The 22753-nt window shown below is 40.9% G+C and overlaps 1 protein-coding gene across 2 annotated transcripts in view; it reads right to left on the bottom strand.

Annotated features, from left to right (window-relative positions):
* The window catches only part of FZD6 (frizzled class receptor 6), a 28487-nt gene extending 6400 nt beyond the window's left edge, over window positions 1-22087 (bottom strand). The window contains exons 1-4 of one of the 2 annotated variants that reach the window (XM_068183427.1): window positions 21989-22087; window positions 21108-21488; window positions 4196-4392; window positions 310-1327 (exon numbers count right to left, since the gene is read on the bottom strand). In XM_068183427.1, coding sequence (XP_068039528.1) covers window positions 310-1327; window positions 4196-4392; window positions 21108-21287 — 1395 coding nt within the window. In that variant the 5' untranslated portion in view covers window positions 21288-21488; window positions 21989-22087. Of the gene's footprint in view, window positions 1-309; window positions 1328-4195; window positions 4393-9444; window positions 9521-21107; window positions 21489-21988 lie in introns of those variants that run through there. The other variant, XM_068183437.1, reaches the window with a different exon arrangement.
* Window positions 22088-22753: the final 666 nt, after the last annotated feature.

Genomic DNA, 22753 nt, shown 5'->3' on the forward strand with positions numbered 1-22753 from the left:
AACAAGTATCATAGAGAACAACCCTCCTCCATCAGAATTTGTAACATGAAGTTCAAATATCATAAAAATGCTATATATTCTGTTAGAGCTGCATGTTGGAATTTAATTGCTGAATGTTACCAATTAGATTAAAATTTTCAAAGCAAAAGTAATATTCCATTGTTTTTGACTTAAAGAGGAACTAATCACTCCATGTTTTTGAACTGATTACTTAACATGAAAATAATTTACCCATTGCATGGTAGATATGCATAAAGGTTTTTGCTAATTAACTTTACAGTATTATTTATAAAAGAAAACATTACTTACCTGATAAGGGCAAGGAATATGGTACTGGTCACAGTGGTCAAACACCCAAGTAGTTTCCCAGATTTTCCGGTTCACCAGCTCATAAACGTAACATCCGAGAAGTGCTACAAGTGGCACCAAGTACAAACCACTAAAAACTCCAATTCGGATCATGAACTTCTTGAGCTTCTCCTGGTTCCTGCCATCGTGCTGAATGACCTGCCGCACGTGGTTTAGAGAAATGATGCCAGCTAAAAGGAGAGACAGACCGAAAAAGACACAAAGGCACAGCGGCAAAAGCACGAAGTACAGAGAGGCGTCCAGGTCGTAGAGACCCACAAAACAAACTCCACTGATATTGTCCCCTTCGACTTTGTTCATTGCAAGGAGCATAATGGTTAGAAAACCAGGTATTCCCCAGGCAACTGCATGGAACCACATGGCCTTTTGTGCAATAGCTTCACAGCTCCATTTTCTTCCTGCTGCAAGGAACCAAGTGATTGTCAGAATCACCCACCATATAGTTCCTGCCATAGTGAAAAAGTACAAAACCATGAAAAGGACAGTACAGGCCTTGTTTTGGGAGCCAAGAACAACCGTTTCACCAATTTCTAACTTATCATCTGCCTCATTACAGGCAGTTCTGTTCCCAAGTAAAAATCCAATAAAGTACATTAGAGAGACTATGCTGTAACAGACAGAATAATATATGATTGGTCTCTCTGGGTATCTAAACCTTTTAACATCAATCAGAAAAGTTAGGAATGTGAAAAGCGTAGCACAAAGACAAAAGATTGAAACTATTCCAATAAAACTTTTTGCCACATCCAATTCATAATTTTTGAAGTACATATTGGGACATGGGGGTGCACACTGATCAATTCCTAGAAACTTGTAGCCTTGTCCATTGGTAGTATGTAGGTGTCGGGGACACCAGAATCCATAATCCCTTCGGATCTGGCTTGGGGTCTTCTGAGTTCCATGTATGTTTGTGGTTACAGCAGCAGTGGCAGGAGCAGTCTCATCACAATTGATTAATCTGAATAAGTAAAGAGAAGAGGAAATATCTCAATAGCCCTCATTCTTAACTAGAATTGATGCCTTAGGTTTTAGCTTTTATATTTTTCAGGCTCTGTACTGCTTTAGTGTATAGTTCTGAGCTTCACATTAAGGGATAGTAAGCTCTCTTCAAAGAAGAACTAGACAAAAACAATTCCTTTCCTAGCTTGGAACCAAATTTCAGACCCAAGAGCATTAACAATGTGGAATGAAGAGAAAGAAACAAGAAAGATGGGACTTCATAACCTAAAGCTATAATTGGACAATTAACTCCAATATGCAAATGGACCAGAACTTATAAAAATGAGAGACCTCATGACCAGTCATACATTTTGTGACCATTTTGGGTTCTTCTTGAGTGTAGCCCTGGCTGGGCTCTTGTGCTGCCTGCCCAAGGTGTATCCATTGAGGCCTTCTAATAAATACCTACTTTATTCTTTAACTCCATCAAGTCTCTTTTCTAGGTCAGCCTTGATAAGGCATGAGAATCACTTCTTATAAATATGAGAAAAATCTAATCCTAAGTACTGTTAAATTTTATAGATAATGCAAATGTGAAATTATATGAAAAAAAATTAGATGGCATTACAAAAACCAAACTTCAACTATCTTCACTTCAGAAGATTTCAATTGCAGTTATTTAACTGTTGCTAGCTGTTGTTTTATAGTTTATGAAACATTACTCAAATTGCAATCATCATACACTTTAAAATTATACTAAACGTTACATATTTACATAAAATATTTACAGTATTTTTTTTAATTTTTGATAACAGACTGTTTGTGACAGCAAAAAATCTTGTGAAAATACAAGCTTCCAATTAAGGAAGAGGACTGACATCATACTTGATGACTAGCACATGATTATTAGAATTTTTTGTGTTGTACTGTTATTTCATTACCAACAATAAACAACCTGAAAAAAAAACCTGAAATAAAACCTAAGTAGAAAATTCAAGCACTGTCAAAATTTTTTGTATTTTAGCCATTTTTTAGCTCTGTGATGTTAATTTAAAAACTGCTCAAGACTCTATTGCTCCAGGGTTTAACCGGACACAAGATGTGATTTTTTTTATATGGATAATACCATGTTAGCAGTGCTGGATGTATCTTCAAACAAGATTATACAACTCAAGCAGGTAAGCATTTACTCAAAATGGGATTTATGGTCACATGCATTCCAAGTTTAAGTGTACATTAAAAGGAACAAGTTTCGCATTCTAGATTTTAAAGTAAAATTCTGTTACCTCAACATTCTTTGTCAAACACTATTACAAGAGTCTCTCAATTCAGTATCCAAGCTCAGCTCCAGCTAAAAACTCCTTCAGTTCTTTGTTTTACTGCACTATCATGCTGTCCAACTAAATCCAGACTAATTGTTAAGAAAACTGATTCTATGGCAGATTCTCTCATTAACTACAGGCTGGAGCAGTACATGTGGAAACAGAGTGAATTTCATTCACTCATTGTCTTAATCAGCTTCATGTTCATCTGTAAGAATACAGAAGTGTGAACCTCAGTATTCCAGTTACTGCCCATGCTCACACCAGCTCCTCTTCCATGGGCTGCAGCAGCTGGATCTCTGCTGCTCTAAGAACGTCCTGGACTTCTCAGAACACGGACAGGGACTTTTCAGTATTGGCTACCAGGGAGGTATCTCTTCACATATGAACTGGAAAGGCTCATTTTCAGTAAATGCTAACAGTAATAAAATAAAGCTGCACTAAATCCTGCAAAAACCATAATTTGATTTAAAATGTAATTTTAAAGATATACTGAATAATTGGATTTACTTGTAATTGTCCTACTTTTTCAAAACAATCCTTGAGGATATCTGCTGGCTGAGGGGCACTATTGTTGCATAGAATCCCATAAAAGATGGGAGAAATTAATGCCTTCTTGTCTTACAACTCCACAAACTTCTATTTTTCTACAGAACTATGGGAAATGGCATTAATGCCACTTGTCACATTGACTCCAATACTGATTTCTACCAGAAGTCATCCACAGGACTACTGTCCCAGCTCTCCCTCAGCCCCATCACAGATTAGTAACCCCATGTGGGGTAGAAAAAAGGAGTTTACAGTCTCTGCTCCTTTCCTGTACCTCTTGACCTGATGTATGCTAACAAACAAAAAAATCTGGCCTTAATAATTTATAAATATTCACAGTTGGAGGTCATAATCTCAAAAAGATTGCTCTGGAGTGCTTCCAGTGGTTTCCATTTAAAATATATAGACATCTTTTCTCCAAGTGAAGTATTAACTGTCTTCTACCTAAAACAGATGTGAACACCTTTGAGGAAAAGGTGACATTTCAAAAAATAGAGTTTTGGTAGGCAGTGCAGGTAAAGCAACACAAGAGTAGTTTGGCACAATTAAGCAGTTAGGAGCAAGACAAGGTTCCTACTATTTAATGTTCTGGGCTGTTGAAATACAGAATATTCTATATTTCTTATGAGTAGTTACTTCTGCTCATCCCTAATAAAGTAAGCATGATCATCCCTAGTTTAGAGATCAGAAACCAAAGCAAAATCTATGCTGTGACATATAATATTTTTAACTTTTAGAAATGTATAGTAAAAAACCTACCTCTTTCAGGGATCTGATTATTGAAAAGAACTGCTGCAGAACTTTTTTGCAACAAAGTGGCAGGCAGAAAATGCAGGTGATCATTTGAATAACAAAAATGTTTTAATAAAGAAATGGTCCTGTGCATAAGCACTGCAGGGTCAGCATACTAAGGAAGTTACTGCGAGGTGGTATTTAACATTCTGCCTCAGATTTTCAACTCAGTCTGGGTCAAACATGAAAATACCACTCCCACCACCTGTCAGTATGAAAAATACCTGGTACATTCCAGCTCTTCAGGCCATGCAATTCCAAAAGTGTCCATCAGCTGCTTACAGTCAGAATACACTTTTTCACAGAGGCTTCGACACGGGGGAATCACGCGAATCTGATCTAGGCAGGCTGGGACAAAGGCTCTGCACAGAAATGTGTGGACGTCTGGTGAACAGTGAAGATTCATAAGAATAAGGAAAGGCTACAGGGAAGAAAAAGGCTTTGGTTAGCAATTTTTAAAAGATAATTCAAAGCATCAAAATTAACTTTCCTCACTAGGGCTTGCATTTAATCCTATGTAGGTTTGAAAAGATACAGCAGTTTGTTTGTTTGTTTAGCAGTTCTGAAAAAGCAAAACCCGCTGGCCTGAGTGGCAAGAGGCTCCATTGGCACTTCCAGCCCAGCCCTTGTCCCAGGATCTTGGCAACCTCTGGCTATCCAAACCTCATTTTTCCTATCTGACAACATTAGAAATCTGAAAGGTTTTATGAATACCCAAGATATTTAAATAGAAAGTAAAACATTGAGTTTCTTTGTACACCAGTCAGCTTCTAAACAAATGCCCTGGGGTTTTCTTAGGTGTGTCTGTTCCTGTTGTTCCTGTTAGATTACATTTTCAGTCCTAAGTGGTGTGATGTACCCATCTCTCACACTAAAGAAATTTGGGGATTTTTTTTGTTTGTTTTTTTGTTAATGAGGTCCAAACATTATTTCTCTTTTTTTAACATCTCATTTCAAATCTCTCTCAACATTATTGAGAATTCCTCTGCCTGGATTACCAAGTGCCAGGCAGTGAGTAACTGATGACTGCTCTTACTAGAGAATTCATAGAATTAAGTTTAACTTTTTCTGCTCGATGCATTCCATTGCTTATTCACACTCAGACTTTTAAATTAAAAAAAAAAAAAAAACAAAAACAAAAAACAACCTAGCCTTTCTGTACTACATTTTCTCAGTTTTATTGCTAGGGCAAATTATTTTGCCCAAAATACTACCATGTGTGCAAATGTTATATGTGATGTTAAACAGGGACAGTGCATGCAATTTTCAAAGCGGGCCAAACTTATAGTAAGATTTTTATTTAGTAAGAATTTTATTTAATTATTTGCCATCAATATTTTTGTCTCTCAAATATTCAGCCAATGGCTGTAAAAGGAAAGATTAGATTCTGAGTCCAGAACAGTATCATTACTTTTTTCAGCTTTTAATTATCTCATCTATCTATCTACAGCTCCTTACCCAAGAAGCAACTCTTACTGCTGAACATGCAGTTTAAAAGAAAAGACATTGCTAAATAAATTTCCCTTACAACATGTAGTATCTACAAGTCCTTAAAGGACCTTGGTAATAAATACAGGAATGTGTGGGGAGGAAGGAAGAAGATGAGGCAGAGCAAGAATAACATACAAGTGCTTTATGATAAACCAAAAAAATGTTGGCAGTACCCTTCAGAGCACTCCAGCTGTGTGCTGCATCTGCACATGCCACTACAACAGGCACACATTACTTTGATCCCCTCTCTGAATGTCTCCTCTTGAGCTACCTTGCCTGAAACCCAAGATTTGAGTATTTTGTGACAAGGACAGAAATGCAGTTCTGGTATTCTGTGTTCCAGTTACGTAAGTTGGATTATTTCCTAAAGGCTGCACAGCTTCAGATGAAAAAAGTAGTCAGAAGTTTACCTTACACGAACTAAATTCCCTTTGCATAATTATGATGCTTCTTCTCTTCTCAATTGTTAATTTATATTTGCTCTGTTCCTCCCGGAACTCAGGATAAACAAAATAGCCTGGGTAGTCATAGTCAATTGTTACAGAAATTATTTTTGACATTGTCTTGCAGAATTTGTCTTGATTGTTCTGAATTCTTCCTTTTTGTCACCCACAGTTCATCTCATTCAATAAAAAGTAAAATTAATTCTCTAGAGCAAGTTTTGGACTACCAGCCAAAACCTTTTTCATCAATCTTATCTAGAAAAGTAAAGATTTTATAAAATCTCGGTATTCATATCAATGAAACTGAGTTTACCTACAGAGATATTTTACCAACTATTTTTATAAGCAACTTGACAATTTTAAAAAGCATTTTCCAATACAGATAATAAGGTTACGTATTTTAAACCTGTTCCTTTGATACAGAAAATGAGCATAAAGAAGAAGAAAAAAAGAAGAAAGGACATAAAACCAACCTCTACCATTCTGTTAGAGTTTCTGTCATATGAAGCTACCAAAAAGCTAAAATAGCACAAGAATCACAATATGTATAATGATATTGTATACTAGAAGCAGATAACAAATGACAAGCAAAAATAAAATGTTTACAAGAGTTTACTAAAGCATGTTGTCATTGTCTAAACACTCGTTTAAAGAGCATATCTTATTTAAATGCAAAACCACCCTAATAGATAAATTGAAAAATGCAAATTTTTAGGAAAAATGCTACATTTAGCCTATAATGTAATCAGAGTAGTATTCTAAGGACTTGGCTGCCAAAAGTACCTGTTTTTACACGATTTCTTTTATTTCTTTCAGCTTGCTAAAAATATTTACCTTCTGACACCTGAAAGCATGAGCACAAGAGCAACAAGTTTGATGTTCTGAAAATACAAGCTGACCTCCCGAGTCAGACCATTCAGCTGGACACCTCATTCCACCCTGGCTGGTAGCAAGGGGGCTGTAATAAGAGAAGCTGACATTTCTTCCATTTTCCTACTATCAAGGGTTTAGGAAACAAGCTGCACATTGTAACACAACCACTGTGTTGAGAAGACAGTGACAAACCTTTCTTCCTAAAATGCATCTTATCCCATTTTCAATCATTTAAGTTTAAACCCTTCGTAAAATACTACAGTAGTAAGTTGTCCTGCATAATTTAAGCAGACACTGGTGAGAAAATACTGCATTTTACCTGTTTATTGTAACTCCTGGTTTTGCAGCCTAATGTGTGTTTTGACAAACAGGTAACAGATTGCACTATACTTTTTCCATGTAATTTTCTCTTCCTGCTATAATTTTTATATTATATTTATATATTAGTATAGTAATGCTTTAAATTTTGATTTCTGCTCCTTTCATAATATATTTTGCCTTCTATTTGCCTTGACTAAATTTGAAGACTGACATCACATTTCCAGAGACTTTCTGAGTGACAGTAACTGGTAAAAAACTGTACCCACCCACTTGTACAGATCGTGGGTGTTACTCTTCCCCCATATTTATTAATCTGAGGGTTATTTTCCCCCAAACTTATTACTCTGCATTTCCCTACCCTAAATCACACCTACCATTTTGTTGTCCAGTTGCTTCTAGCACATGATCTCTCTACAATTCTTTCATCCCACTTTGTTTTCTCAGCAAATTTAGTACCTATCCCTCTTCTCGATCCATTTATGAATTAGTTTGTTATCAGGGATTTCAGTACCAGACCTAAGGAGAACCACCCTAGTCATTCATTTGGTATAGCATGAAACTATCAGCTCAAGATTTAATACCTCTTATTGGGAAAAAACATTTATCTATTTATTTACACCTATTTTTCTTCTTGTTCTTTAGGCAGGCATTGGAAAGCAAAGTCTCCAATGGGTTACCAGCGGAGTTTCTTAAAAAAAATACAGGCTGTGACCATGTTTTTGGAAACTGAAGTATGTATAATAGACCATCTGAATTTTCCCTTTCAACAGAAGTATGGAGTCCCTCAAAAAACTAATAGATTTTACAGCCAATGAGTTTTCTCAACCAAAAGAAAACTCTATAAAATGTAGAACTTTGCCTCAAGCACACATAAAGGGGATTTGTAAAATACAGATTTATTTTCAGCAACTGCCTACTTTTACCATTTAAGAACATCAGAAATATTAGCAAATTGTGCCTGGAACTCTGCCAACAACGAGGTATCTTTAAATGTGGGCTTCACTTCCAGCTAGCCAAAATGGAAAAGTCTGCTCATAGAAAACAGTATATCTGTATTTCCTGATGGACCATAAAAGCAAAATCTTACCAAAACCAAAGTATTTGCTCCTCCAGCTTCATAGTCTGAAAGCAAAAAGTAAACCCAAGATCATAAGCTCACTGACAGTAAGAGATTTCAGTTCCTTCAAGGGCACTTTATCTGAGCCATGGATGTCCCAACCACAAAGCACATTTTACCCACGTGGTCAGCGCGGTAAGTTGCATGCACATGCTGGTGTCCTAAGCATGCAAGTCTGGGATTAAACTCACAATCTTATACCATAATCCTCCTTCTCTTCAGGAAGTTCAGGGTCTGCACGTGGCACAAACAAAATTCACTCTTCCAGGAAACCAAGGTACTTGGCATTTCAAGCATTAGCAACCACTGCCCTGTCATATGAAGAAAAGATGAAAATCTGCACACTCGGTGATAAGAATGTTAAAAATAGAGTGAAACCACACTCTTGGAAAAACAGAAAGGGAGCCTCACACAGACAATGTAAGTTCTAAAATATAAATTCTCATCTTCTTGACAATGGGAAACAAAATTCAGTAAATATAAGGCAAGCTAGAATACAAAAACAATCCTTAAAAAAAAAACTAAACTACAAAAAACCCCAAACAAACTAATAGCAGCTGTAAAGTCAACAATAACATAGCCTGTACCAGCAAGAGGGGCACTGCCTATCAGTGAAGAACCAAAGAGTGTGGGATGCAAACTTTCCACTAACAAACATGAACACCTCATTAAGTCCTAGATTTCTTACAAGGTGTGTCTATGTTATATTTTCCCCAGCAGCAAAGACAAGCTACCTCAGAAATTCAGTTATGGTGTGCTTCTACAAACAGTAACACGACAGAGACAAGTGAAAACAAATGGTACAAAACACAGAAAAATGTCTAAGTGCAAACGTTCTTAAATGTGCTTTGCCAACAAGTAAAGTGCAACCTAGAACTATATATGGATCCCATGCTTGCCATGCTTCTCTGTTTTGTGCTTAGCAGGCTTACAACTCCAAGACACATGAGAAACAAGTTCATTATTCCATGCAGACATTTCAAATGCCCTGTTGTACCTCACCTCAGTCTGATCCTAGAGAGAAGCATTACTAGAGATGATCGGTCTCTGGGGTTCTGATACGTGATAACCAATATATGCCAAAACAAGTAAGTGAAAATACTCTCCTGTACTCTGTTGATTAGTGTCACGGAGACACTTTCATAATACAGAAAATGGTGGACTGAAATATCAAGGTCTTTGTCACGATCATCTATGGCAAACCTTTACTGTAAGAGACAGGAAATACCTTGAATTGCTGAGGCACAGAGGACTTGAGCCTTTATTCAGCCACTGGAGTCAGATACCTAAGACAGTAACAACCTGTTCTCCTAACCCACTGCGTTCTACCTACCATGTGAAAGCATTTGGTTTTATTAATCTAGCTAACACTGAGGTTAACTGAGTTGAACAATGACAGACACCAACTGTCTCAGTGTTAAGCCATGTCACCTCTTTGATACATATCTTGTGACTAACGCAACAACACTACAACCTTGTTGCTTACAGAACTCTGTATTTCAGTCACTGAAGCAAAGGCGGGTTTTAATCTGTATTTCTACAGCTGTACTACAGATTCCTACCTATATTAAACATACACATTGCTATTCACATAATTATGTATCAGCTTTACAGGAAATAACATCTACCTAAATAATTAATAATTAAAGTCACAGAATATCTCAAATTGGAAGGGACCCAGAAGGATCACCAACTCCCTTGCTTCTTGCATAGTACCTTAGTGATTAATAATTAAAAATTAATTGTTAATAATTTACAGTACCATACAAACAAACCTGCTATCCAGTCACTACAGAATTGAAGTATAGCCTCAAACCCTAAACCAAATATATTTATAAACATGTAAGTTTTCTGACGTGATAGTCAGGAAATGCAGCCACTGTCAATCACAGTGCACATAAAGTATCTCAGAAGAGGAGACAGTAATTACTCTTCATAGGCACAGAGCTACACTAACAATCTTCACAGTATCTTTAGCCACTTTGACAATGATAATCTGTTTCAATTAAAAACAGTGGAGCAAGTATGGCACGGCTGATTTAATCCTACACTATTGTTACAATGGAGTTATTCTCTACTGGATGCAAACAAGATTAGCATCACACCCAAAGAGATTAATGCCTTCATGCAATTCCTAGACAGGCTGGCAAGGGTGGCAGTTTGCTGATGGCCATAGTGAATCAGTTGCCAAGAACCTCTGACTTCTAGTTCATGCACAATTAACTAAGTCATGATAAATAAGTGTCCCAACACATGAAACTAAATGAAGGATGACATTTACAAGTTCAATAGATTCAAAGCAAGGTTGAGGAAAGACGAGGTTTTTTCCCATTGGAAGTTACATTGATGAATTTAGATCAAAGGCAAGTTAAATACACTTAATTTGGTATGTAAGGATTTTGCAGGAAGCTGAGGCAGTTTAAATGTCAGTGTCTTGTTGCTACATGCCTGCTAAAAGCTGCTACTTAACAGCAGAACTGCAAAACAGGAACATGGGAATGCCCAGAAACATTAGTGCAACGCCAACCATCCTTTAAACCAGCAAGGAACATGGTATGAGCTCATTTGAGGGCCCACATACACCATGTCTCTACCTGAGCTGTGGGTAATAATCAACTACTGCTGCCAGCAGCAAATATCAGCTGTAATCTGTATTTTCTCAATTCAGTTAAAATTACATGGGTAAACCAATGAAAGTTTTTCAGGACTAAAAGTCACCATTTATATTTTAGCTATAAATGTATATAATATACATATTATAAACCTGAATACTTGTACGTTTAATATGCATTATTAGTGCATCTCGATTTGACAGAAGTAAAAAGAAAACCATCAAACATATATGAATTTGATTTCTTGTTTAATAAGCTGCTTTTAAAAAAAAGCATTACTTTCTGCAGTTTCCACAATAAACTAAAAGTACATGAAGTTGTGTTTAATCTAAAAGCTTTTCAAACATTTTTAAAATGTAATCAACTTAACATTTACATAGATAAGAATGAATTATTTTGTCAGAGTACAAAGTAGGTTGCCCCTGTAGTTTAAAAGACAATAGTTTAAGTTTCCTACTCCAGGAAAATCTGAAGTTCAAAGAGCTGGTAGAGGGTAGGGGTGGTGCGGAGAAAGAAAAGGGTAGTAAACAAGCAGTGGGACAAACGTTGCTGTTGTGCAGTGAAAGATGCTTGCAAAGATATAAGCTTATTTTTGTCCTTCAACCGAAGAGCAAAGGCAACACATGGACTTAGACTGTCAAAGGGCTGTGAACAAAGCCTGGGGCCAGCCCAGTGTGCAGTGGCTGATAAGCTGGACTGTGCCCAGCAGTGCTCCTCCCACAGCTGTACAGGCCAGGAGCTGCCTGCCGCTCAGCGCCTGAAGATCAGTGTTTAGAGGGCAAAGGATGGCAGCTGATCCTAAAAACCCCTGTGCTGTGAAGTGCCCAGGGACTGGCCAGCAGGCAGCCAGGTGCCCGTGGGGGCAGGCTCGGCGGGACTGAGCTTCATCACCCATCCAGGCAAGAGTTCAGGTGCCGGGCTGTGCAATCGCTCAGGGAGGCGAGTCGCTCGGCAGCGAAATGTTCAATGTATATGCAACAAGAACGAGTCTGTCTGCAAACTCTTCACCATCATTCCCCCAACACATGCAATGTACATACATATATATATATACACACACACACATCTATGTGTCTGCATATATATTCTGGTCTGAACTTTCATATTAGCTATTCAAAGGTTATGGGAATATTAATCAAAAACTCCTGTCAAGGTAAGGATAAAGCACATTGGGGAATGTTTAAAAGGCCAATAGGACAGCAAGGCACTCATACACTTTCAAAAAAAGGTAAAACAAACTCCAAAAAACTACTCCAATATCACACCTTGGCAGTAAGGTTGCCATTGACACTATAAATGGGCACAGACACAGAAGGATAAAGCAGGCTATTCTGCTTTTTTACTTTTATACACTCGGAATGGTTTTGTATTAACTATACAGAGCCACAAGATATTCTGAGTTGGAAGGGACTCACTAGGACCGAGTCCAAGTCAAGAGAATGGCCCATGCAGGGATCTAGCAACAGAATTTTTTTTCTGTAGTAAAACAACTTAATTCCATATATTCTCTTTAAGTATTTTCATATGCAAAATAAAAATACATATATACCTATATTTTTAACTATAGCAGAAGTTATAAACAATATAAACAGGAATATTACATCTCACTACCTGAAGTAAACTAAAGTACAAGTATTTCAAATACTTTTCAAAATAGCTTATGACCAAAACCCACTGCATTTTTTGTTATAACCTAAATTATAGCTTGACCTAAATTATAGATATTCCAGCCTCTGCAATTTACAGTCCTTAACAAACATGAGAGCTTTTTCCCAAGTGTTACAGAACTGAACTATTTTTACTAAGATTTTCAGTTATACATTGTTTAGGTTTTGTGTAAACTAGACAGCATAAAAGACAGACTGTAAGTTAACTGAAGGAAGGTATACTGTAGGCCCTCAGACATCTGAAGTCTAGACAGAGCCTCATTACATCTGGACTGTGGTAGCATAAGAATCTCAAATCTTAAATTCTCCTTGTATTTGCCATGTGTTACAGGAGTACGTGGATTTATTGCTAAACTTTTTGTGCAGCATTCAGTGTAAAGGATTGCCTGTAATAATGTTGATAGACAGTCTTATCTTCAAAAAAGACCCCCATTTCTAAGAAATTCCAGCAGAAGTCATTACTGCTCTGGTTCCAAAAGTCATCCAGATTTATGCTTCCCCCTCTCTCTGTGAGTACAGAGACACACTTCAGCATAACAGCACCACCCAAGTTTACCAGAGCAGTAAACCTGCACCATATTTTTCTTGCCTACTTCATGCATTTCTAAGCAGTCTTAAATGAAAACATTAGTAGTCTTAAAAAACCCAACTTTGTTATGATGTAGGAGATGTCAGTCAGGCATGCACAAGTCATTTGACCAAGTTGAAGCCCATGAAGCTGCAGTCATCTACCTTAGCATCTGCAATCATTACCTCTGTCTTCTGCTTTCACTATTTCCAGTTGGTCATACTTTGAGTCACTCCCCAGTTTTGAATGCCTGCGTTAGACACTGTTTCCTTATTGTTAGTCCACAGTGCACGTCTTGGTGACATTCTCCTTGTTATCCTCCCTATTTCTCCTGCTCTAAAATCTCAAGGTCACCTTTTCTTTCTCACTGTCACATTATGATTTGTGGGCCATGTTAGCCTTTGACATTTAATGTTCTATTTGTAGCTCCACGTATAATCCCCAGCAAGATCCCCCACCCAACTGGATTCTTAGAATCGTGCACCTTGTACCTTCCTTGCAAGAGCATTAGTTCATGTGAAACAGTATGCAGATGGGACATGGCATCCTAGCAAACAGGTATTGCTAGGGCACCATGAGGCTGGATGGGTACAGTCCCTCTCCAGAAAAGCAATGCTTTTAATTTTGTATGCAGGACAACTGTGTGGAGGGTTTGGCCACTAAGTGTTTTGCGGCTGTAGCTACTGAGTCAAAGAAATCTGGTTATGCAGGCCCTCTGGGGAATACAGCATAAGCCAAATTTGGAAGGATGTGGTGATTCTCTTAAGTAACTTGATCTACCAGAAGTTTAAGTACAGGAAAGGTGGATTTTTTTTTACTCCCAGATAGCTCTTGTCTAGAGGAGAGGTATCTTCAGTAAGAGGACATCCTTACTGTCCTACAAAGACTCATCATCCAGGCGTCTCTCCACCCATCTACAGCAGCTACTTACACAGCTCCTACACACCCCTGGTACACCTCACCCAGTAGTTAAGCAGAAATCAAGCAAGACTCCACTCATCTACACTACACAGCTCAGAAAAAGAGGGCAGACATATGCATCTTTTACTCTGGCAGGCAAATTACCAATGTGTTACAGCAATCACAGATGGACACAAATACACAGAAAAGACCCAAAAAGGTAACCATGTGACAAAGGAACTATGTTTGCCCCTAAGGGTTGGTGAATCAACAGTCAACATTGCAAGAGAGAAAAAGGCAGCAAATTTTGTGGTACAGCTACTCCCACCACCTCCTTTGGAATACAGTAAAGAACTAAGATGACACAACAGTAGTTTTAGAAACTGTCAGCTTTAATCACTGCACTGTCAAACTAGAAAAGAAACCATGGACATTTGACCATATTTGCCATGCAATGTGGTTATTTTCTGGACCAATTGCTTTTTATGGTCTATTTCAATGAAGGCATAGGTAACATCTTGTAGCCAAGTTGTCATCCTGAACATCCATCCTGCAAATGCAAAATTAAGCCTGCATTCCACCTCCACCAGCACACAACAAGGGCCCAAGCTCCATCCAGCCTCCTGACCCATGCAGCACTGTGAACAAAGAGCATCTCACACCCCAACACCACAAAGCTCGCTTCAGAAATATCAGGATCCTCTGCCATTCTTAGGCGAGATTTGTAGATGACAAACATCAGGAACCTTGCAAATATGTCCCACAATGTACCTTGGTTCACCAAATCCTTCAAGACTAACCAGTTGCTGCTGCCAGAGCTGCTGTGGGCCAATGCACTGGGTGTGAGTTGTTACCCAGTTGTTGATCCCACACAGTTTGACAGCTCACAGACAGCAGAGGGCAAACAGTGTGGACCACCAGCACATAACAATATACAATTTTGTCCTACTTGCCTACTATTCAAAGAAAGATATGTGAAGATGATCTTCAAAATCATGGTCACCACATCACCCTCAGCAGACCTAGCCTACCTAATCTAAGTTTTACTAATGACCAAGTAAAGTTCACAAGGTTCAACTGGGCAGCAGCCACTTTCATAAAAACACTAAGGCAATATGGAAATTGCACCTGTGTCTCAAAGCATTGTACCCACAGCTGACTCTCCCCAACTCCAAGGATGATGTGTTCTCAGCAGACAGCTCAGCTCCCAGGCCCTAACTGCCTATCAGTGAAGGCAAAGTAGTTACAAACTCAGTAGTTCTGTTCCTGTTTTCCTTCTCTATATAAATAGTTTCAGGGAAGCTGTTCCGTTCATCCACAGGTGTCCTCTAGGAGTAGGCTACAGCCACAGGACTAAGTCCATCACTGCCTTGATTTAGCCAGTAATTGCAGATTTGAGCGTGGAGAAGAGGGAATTGGAGACAAGGCTGCACAGCAGGACTAAGGAACCACCAACAGCTTGCAGCTACACTTGAACATTAACCAGGGAACATTAACTGCAGAAGGGACAGACATCTGCAGGAGACAAGCAACAAGATACCATGGTATTTCTCAGAAGTCAGCTGTTCACAAAGATCTGCAAGATCAGAAGACAGCCTTCCATAGGTCAGCTTCAGACCTCATGCACAGTGAGACTGGCCAAAATCTAACCCAAGGTAGAATTCCTCTGTCTCAGGCAGCAGACAGGTAAGAAGTGTGCTGACAACTTCACCTAGTGATCCACTCCTGTAACACCAAATTACTTGCTAGTGTAGGCATAGCCTCTGAAGATGGATAAAGAGGAGGCTCTTAGGATCACACTGTCAACACCATCTCCAAGAACTCCAGCCACCATCTTTTTTCCAAGCATGTAGTAGTTTGGACCCCCATACATTAAGAAAAGCATCCTTGCAGAACAAAGAGCAAGTCAGTGCTATTCACATTATCAAGTGGGCAAGTCCTGCTGCTCAGAGAAACCAGCAGCAGATTTTGCAGACGACTGATAGGCTTAGAGGCAGGGTAATGGGATTACACACATTCATCTGCCTGCTTTCAGTCAAACTGCACAAGCCAATCACACTTGAAGGGCCTCAGTACTACAGGTAACAAACACTTTTTTAGTGGCTGTAATTTACTGTACCCATAGGAATCAGCAAAAATGGTTTATGAACGTTGCTATAAGCACCACTCTAAGAACTAAACATGATATGTGTTTCTTTGGAATACCTGAGAGCAAGAGAGCACAACAAATGAACACACATCCCAAATTTTTGTTATTTTACAAAATTACACAGATAATTCACATGTTTTCAAACCCTTAGTCAATGCTTTTCTGTAACTTCCATGGTGATGCTCAAAAGAATTACTCATGTCCAACTATTCCGTATTTCTTGAGACATAACCAGCAGAGAAGTCAGGTGCACTGCCTTGTATTTCCTTTGATCCATATGAAGTATGTATAAAAATACTTAGACATCTGCCAACTTCCATTTAACAAACATCAATTTAGCTGTTTCATCGCCACAATCTTTTGTGACATCCACTACATTCTGAGAAACTATAAAAGTTACCTTAGTTTGTAAACAGTAACACATGATGTTCTAAATTTAACACTTTCCACAAAAGCCTTCCCTGCTCTTTAGTACCAAGGTAAAGAGACAACAAAAATGTTGCAAACAAAATATGAATTAAAGACTCCTTTGTGCTTGTTCCATTGGGTCAATGTCCACACCTCTGCACACATTTCTACACTTTAGGGTCTGAGGCAGCACCAGGGACAAAACATAACTCCAAGCAGATCAAGAATATTGACTGTTTTCCTAAAAGATGCTGAGATTTAAGCTTCAAGTACTAGTGGCTCATATATTACACTGCTCATGTGGAGTACAAGCAAGAAGCAAAGACAGCTATCTCTAGAGATTAAGTAAATTCACATCTGTGCTACTTTGCAGGCTATCTCAGTAGTAGCTTTTTCACAAAACAGCACTTATTTCCCCAAAACTCCCAGCCTGCAGTGGTAGACAGCTTTTTCCTCCCTGTGTGTATGCACACACACATTTACCAATTTCAGTTTGCATTCACCAGGTTTGCAGGCTTTTATAAGTATCATTATATTGAATTCACTCTAAATTTGGATTTAGTGGAAGCAAATGAAGCCATTGCATTACAAATTTTAACTCGTGCAACTTCAGTGTTAAACTTTTGAAGGTGCTTTTTAACCCCCTCTAAATGGCTTTGTTTAAACTGACCCCAGTTCTCACACAATTTCTGCCACTGCTGCAGCCAGCTGCACTTAACCCTCCACAGACATGCACACACATATTCTGGCACATGGCCATGGACTCAGAAGTGAATGGAAAACTCACTACTGAATCATTTTTTCAGTCTTTCTGAGGTACTTCATTGCTCTCTGTGCAACATTTTCCAGTGTTTTCTATAGTCTGCTCTAAAAGCTCACTGGCAAGCGTTTTCCCTTTGTACTTCTACAGACCTGGATCTTGCCCATATCAGGAAGTCTTAAGGGTTTGCTTCCTGTGGACACATTCCAGAACTGCAGCAGAACAGATTAAGAGATATGAATGTAAGTTACAACACAGTAACTCTCTGCCTTGATGGAATAATGCCTTCAGCTGACAACCTATTCCAAGATAGTTAAATTAGGAATTACTTTGGAATTAGAAGTGACTTGTTTTGGTGGATGACCACGAGGGGGAGTTACACCTATTTAAGTACAGCTGTAATGAACCAGACCTTCTGTTATGTCCACTTATTCTCCTCATCAGACAAACCCTAGATCTTCCACCTCCCAATCTGAACTAGTAGTAACAAGAACGGTTACTGATAAACTGCTTTGAGATACAGAGATTGTAGGCATCTGCAAATAATCAGATTCCACAGTCATGCAGCTGTTTAGCAAACATACACAAAACTTCACACCACAAAACCATGTGGTTTTATTTTCCTAAAGCCACCATTTGCTGTGTAAACAAAATGAATCCAAATATAAAGTAAAACTCAAGAAGCCAAAACTCAGTCTGTCAAGTTGAAAGCTCAAAATTAAAATAAATAAATAAATATGTGAATGGAGTGAGCAACTGGAAATTACATATCTTGCATTGCAGAAGACAAGATCCCAGAGGGACTATCCTCACTACCCAGAACATCCATAACAGAGGCCCTGGGACTGAGTGAGTCATCTTCCTGCTCTAGTGCTTCAGTGTTCTGGTTTATAGCACATCATTATGAACAGCTGATATGTGAGGCAGAATTGCAAGACCATGTATCACCTGCTTTCCTGGAAGACAACCACTACCTGAGACAGTAGCTCCACATCATCCTCTTCTGGAGGATGAAAACACCATCCAGAAATACCAATTCAAAAGATTCCCAGCACAGCTCTTCTGGCTATACAACACTCCCTTACAGCAGAACACACGTGTAGAGCCTTCAGAGTGGGGCATTGTGAGTTACCACTGTTTTGGAGAGTGAACTTCACCTTGAGGTGAGACTTGCCCCCTTGACAAATCTTGGTCCTTTGGGGGAGTAAACACTGCCCAAGGAGTCTTAGAGGGGATAGAAACATAAAACTGGATTAACATTAGGGCTCTCTCTGCACAAAAAAAAAAAAAAATTGATTTCTGTAAGTCTCTACCTTGTTCCTTAGGATTGTATGATCAAGCATCTTACTCAAAGTCAGTTATGATACAGGAAGCAAAATACTGCAGGCCTCAACCTCAAAACCCTGTGAGACCTTACATGCAAAGATGTAAATCTCATGCCCAATTTTGAGAACAGGCAGGGGGAGGTGGAAGAGCAAGATAGAATTAAAAAATAAAGCCTTTAAGCATTCCTACTGAGGATCAAAAGAAAGCACTTCTATAGAGTGAAAACATGCCATTAAAATTCTTTCTTTGGTATGAATGAAGTTAGGACAGAAAATTACAAAAAAATTCAAGAGGAGTCTTCTCTACCTCCTAGCCCGGTGCCTCATTATGGCTGCAAACTGAAATTGCTATTGCAGAAGTGAGTGACTCCTCCTCCCCTGCTGCAACACTAAGTCCCCTGAAAAGCAGAGCCCTTTGACAATCCTGACAAGGTTCTCTGTTGCAATCAACTATGGACAAACTGGTGCCATTACTGAATGACATGAAGAATTACATCAAAATATGTGACACTGGTCCATACTGGTCCCTCCCAGAAAGAAGGCCCAACAATGAACCCTGGTAAGCTTTTACCATATTAATTCCAAATCTAACCACTAGCAGTAGATTCAATGTGAACTTCATACAGAATGGGAGCAAAGACCTTTTCACCTGTAAAGCAGCTGTCTTAAAAATTCACTTTGACCAAGTAATCCACCATCACTGCTGGACCACAATAAAGGCAGGCAGACCACCACTCAAGAGGCAGTTCAGAAATGTCTGCACAGCAGCACAGTAGTTAGGAATATCAAATTAGAGGCCAGGCAGTGGGAATGACAGGAGACTAGGAAGCAAATCAAAGAGGGTAGGCAAATTAAGTCCTAATAGACACTGTTGTTCCTTGCAGCCACCCAGCCAGTTGGCTGAGTAGTAATCCAACACCAGTAGTCAGGTTATAAGGGTGACAGGATGGAAAAAGAGGAAAACAACAAAACTTCTCACTACCACACAATTTTTAATGAAATAGCTACACAAGAAGGTAGGTAGTTATATGTAAGGCAAGCCATGAATACTTTCCAGGAGGAACTCCCTCCACACAAGCCATGAATACTTTCTAGGAGGAACGCCCTCCACACATGCACTAGGCACAAGTTACTGACAGTTGAGAAAGTCCGTCAATAGCAACCTAATAAAAATGGCTCTGTGGTCTCTCTGCCCTAACAGCAGCCTGACTGGAAGGCACAAATACTGACAAGTGCTGGCTCAACGGCTGCAGTTAACACACACCAAGTCAGAAGCAGCAGCGTACCTGAGGAGATAAAGTGGCAGACGCTGCAGGAAGCATTCCTGAAAAGTGATGGCTAGAGAAGCACTGCACAGCTCACAGCTGAAGCCTACAGCCCGCTTTCCAACCAAAAAGCCCTCAATTTGTCAGAGATCTGCAGCCAAATTCAGTTGCTTGCATACAGATGGCTTAACATTTGATACCAGAATTTCCCACACATCTACACTGGGCTGACAAAACAATGTGAGACCAAAGCCTGTGCTATTCCAGGCTGGCAACTGGCAGCCAAACAGGGAATCGTGATTATCCCAAGCAACACTCAAAACATGTTTCAGCAACTGAACCAAGCTCCTCCTCCAAGCTCAGTAAACAGTATGCAAATAAGATTTTAGTAGCAGTACCTCCAACACTACATATAATTTTTTTTTAAAACAGAAACTTAATATTCACCTCACTTCTGTTTCACTCTCTGTATAGCACAAGACACTGAGCTTTTCAAGACCTTTATTAAGATTTTTCCCCCTTCTCTTAGCACTGAAAAACCATTATTAAAACAGGTTTAAAACTTGTTTTACAAGCCTCTCACCCAGAGAGGCTCTCACCCTTTACAGGTATTGCTATGGGCAAAGCCTTTCCACAACGTGGCATATTCCCAGGGGAGCCACACTTACAGTGAGTTCAGGTAAGAAAAGTGCTTATTTTCAGTTTAAAAGAGTAAAGTTGCTCTTTCAGTGAGAAGTTTCAGCATCCAGTCAGAAGACAACAGAATGCAAAAGCCACAATGGAGATAGAGCTAGAAATAACTTCAGGCGATTCTACTTAATAGATGTAAGGTGAGAGAGCAGCAAAGAGCATCTTCTAAATATGATTTTTGCACAGAGTTCAGGCAGGCCAAGATATCATAAACTATTTCCCCAGAGAATTTCAACAATTGTTCTGTATAACAGTGAGGTGCCTGAGCTATATGTGATCAACTCTGCCAAAAAGCTCAGAATAGCCACACTGCTGTGCTACTCCCATTCCTCTTCCACTCTAACACAGGATCCAAGGCAGGGTGGAGGGAGGAAGTCGGTAGCTCCCTTTTATAGTGCTTTACAAGGAGCTCTAGAACACTCTGTTTGAAGACACATCTACTCACTAAACATTATCAGTCTTGTCATTCACTGTAACAGGCATCCCAAATAATTTCTTAATGACAAATTTGTTACATACTAGGGGGGTGGGGGGGTGAGAAACTTACGTCCATTTTGCGAGCAGCCGTGTCCTGATCATAGTGTCCCATGAGGTTTGGGAAAAAAGTCATATTGTAAGGCATTCCTGAACATCTGGAAATAGTAATTGGCTCACATGTGAATAAGCTGTGCCCTTGTACGAGAGCGAGAAGTAAACTGCAGGTCGCAGAGAACACAAGTGCTCCCATTTTGTCAGGATCTCCAACTTCAGCACATCGCCCTGTTCAGTAGTTAGACAGACCGGCGTTGCACAAGGATAAAAACATGCATCTTCCTCTGCTAGCTCCAGCGCAAGGCAGTAAGGCACACAATCAGACTCCTCAGAGCTGCTTTAGCTATTGCCCCATTTTAGCTGAGCGCGACTTCACTAAATCCCTTCTTCTTCGAGCCTGTACGCGCAAAGACGGGACAGAGAAGTGAACAGCAGAAACAACGCGACCGCGACCACCCGTCCGAAGGCCGAGCTCGGCCTCCCGGCCGGCCTGCAGGCGAGAGGGCGGCTCCGGCCGGCCCGGCTGCCCCCCGCTGCCCCTCCCCGACCCCACAGACCCCGCCGGGGCCGCGGCTCGGCGCAGCCGCGCTCCGGGAACGGCGCGCTCGTCCCCCGCTCCCGCCCGGGCCCCGGAGCTGCCGCCGCTCCCAACGCCCCGTTCCCAGCCCCGCCCTGGGAAGCGGCGCCCGCGGGCTCGGCAGTGCAGTCGGCCCAGGACCCGGGGCTCGCCTGGCGCGGCCCCGGCGCCGCATCCCCGCCACGCCCGGGCCGCGCCCCCGCCGCCCCCTCACCGGGACCCGCCTCCCGGCGGCCACCCCGCGGCAACTCTCCGAGTTGGAGTCGCTGCTCCCCGGGACGAGACGGGACGGGGCCCGACCCGCGTCCCGCCGCACTCACCGGTGGCGGCCCCTCCGCGATGGCCGCCCCGCGGCACCTGCAGGATGTGGCGTCTGGCGGGCGGGGCGGGGCAGCCGCACCTTCCCGCCCCAGCGGGGCCGGGGCCGGGGCCGCGGCCGGGGCTGGGAGGAGCAGTGACCCGGCCGTGCGGCCGTGGCCCCGAAGCCGTCCGTGTTGTCCCAGCGCGCCTCGCTTGCCGGGGGAGCCCCGGCTGAGAAGGGCTCCGGGACTGCAGCACAGATGAAAACCGTGTGAAAATCCCTTCAAACTGACTCGGAACTGGGGTTTTCGTAAACAGCTCTGTAATGCACTGTATAAATTCTAAAGACAACTTACAGACGTTCGCGTGTCGGGCCATGAACCTGTCCCGCCACTGGAAGCGATCTCGAGGATTGTTTCCAAAGGCGCCTCGGCCTCTGCCAGGCGGGAGGGCTCCGCGGCGGGAGGGCGGCCTGCCCCGCGCTGCCACCTTCACTGCCACCTTCACTGCCACCTTCACTGCCACCTTCACTGTCACCTTCACTGACACCTTCACTGCCACCTTCACTGTCACCTTCACTGCCACCTTCACTGCCACCTTCACTGTCACCTTCACTGTCACCTTCACTGCCACCTTCACTGCCACCTTCACTGCCACCTTCACTGACACCTTCACTGCCACCTTCACTGCCACCTTCACTGTCACCTTCACTGACACCTTCACTGACACCTTCACTGTCACCTTCACTGCCACCTTCACTGCCACCTTCGCTGACACCTTCGCTG

The sequence above is a fragment of the Anomalospiza imberbis genome, chromosome 1, assembly GCF_031753505.1.
Source record: "Anomalospiza imberbis isolate Cuckoo-Finch-1a 21T00152 chromosome 1, ASM3175350v1, whole genome shotgun sequence".
Classification (NCBI taxonomy): Eukaryota; Metazoa; Chordata; class Aves; order Passeriformes; family Viduidae; genus Anomalospiza; species Anomalospiza imberbis.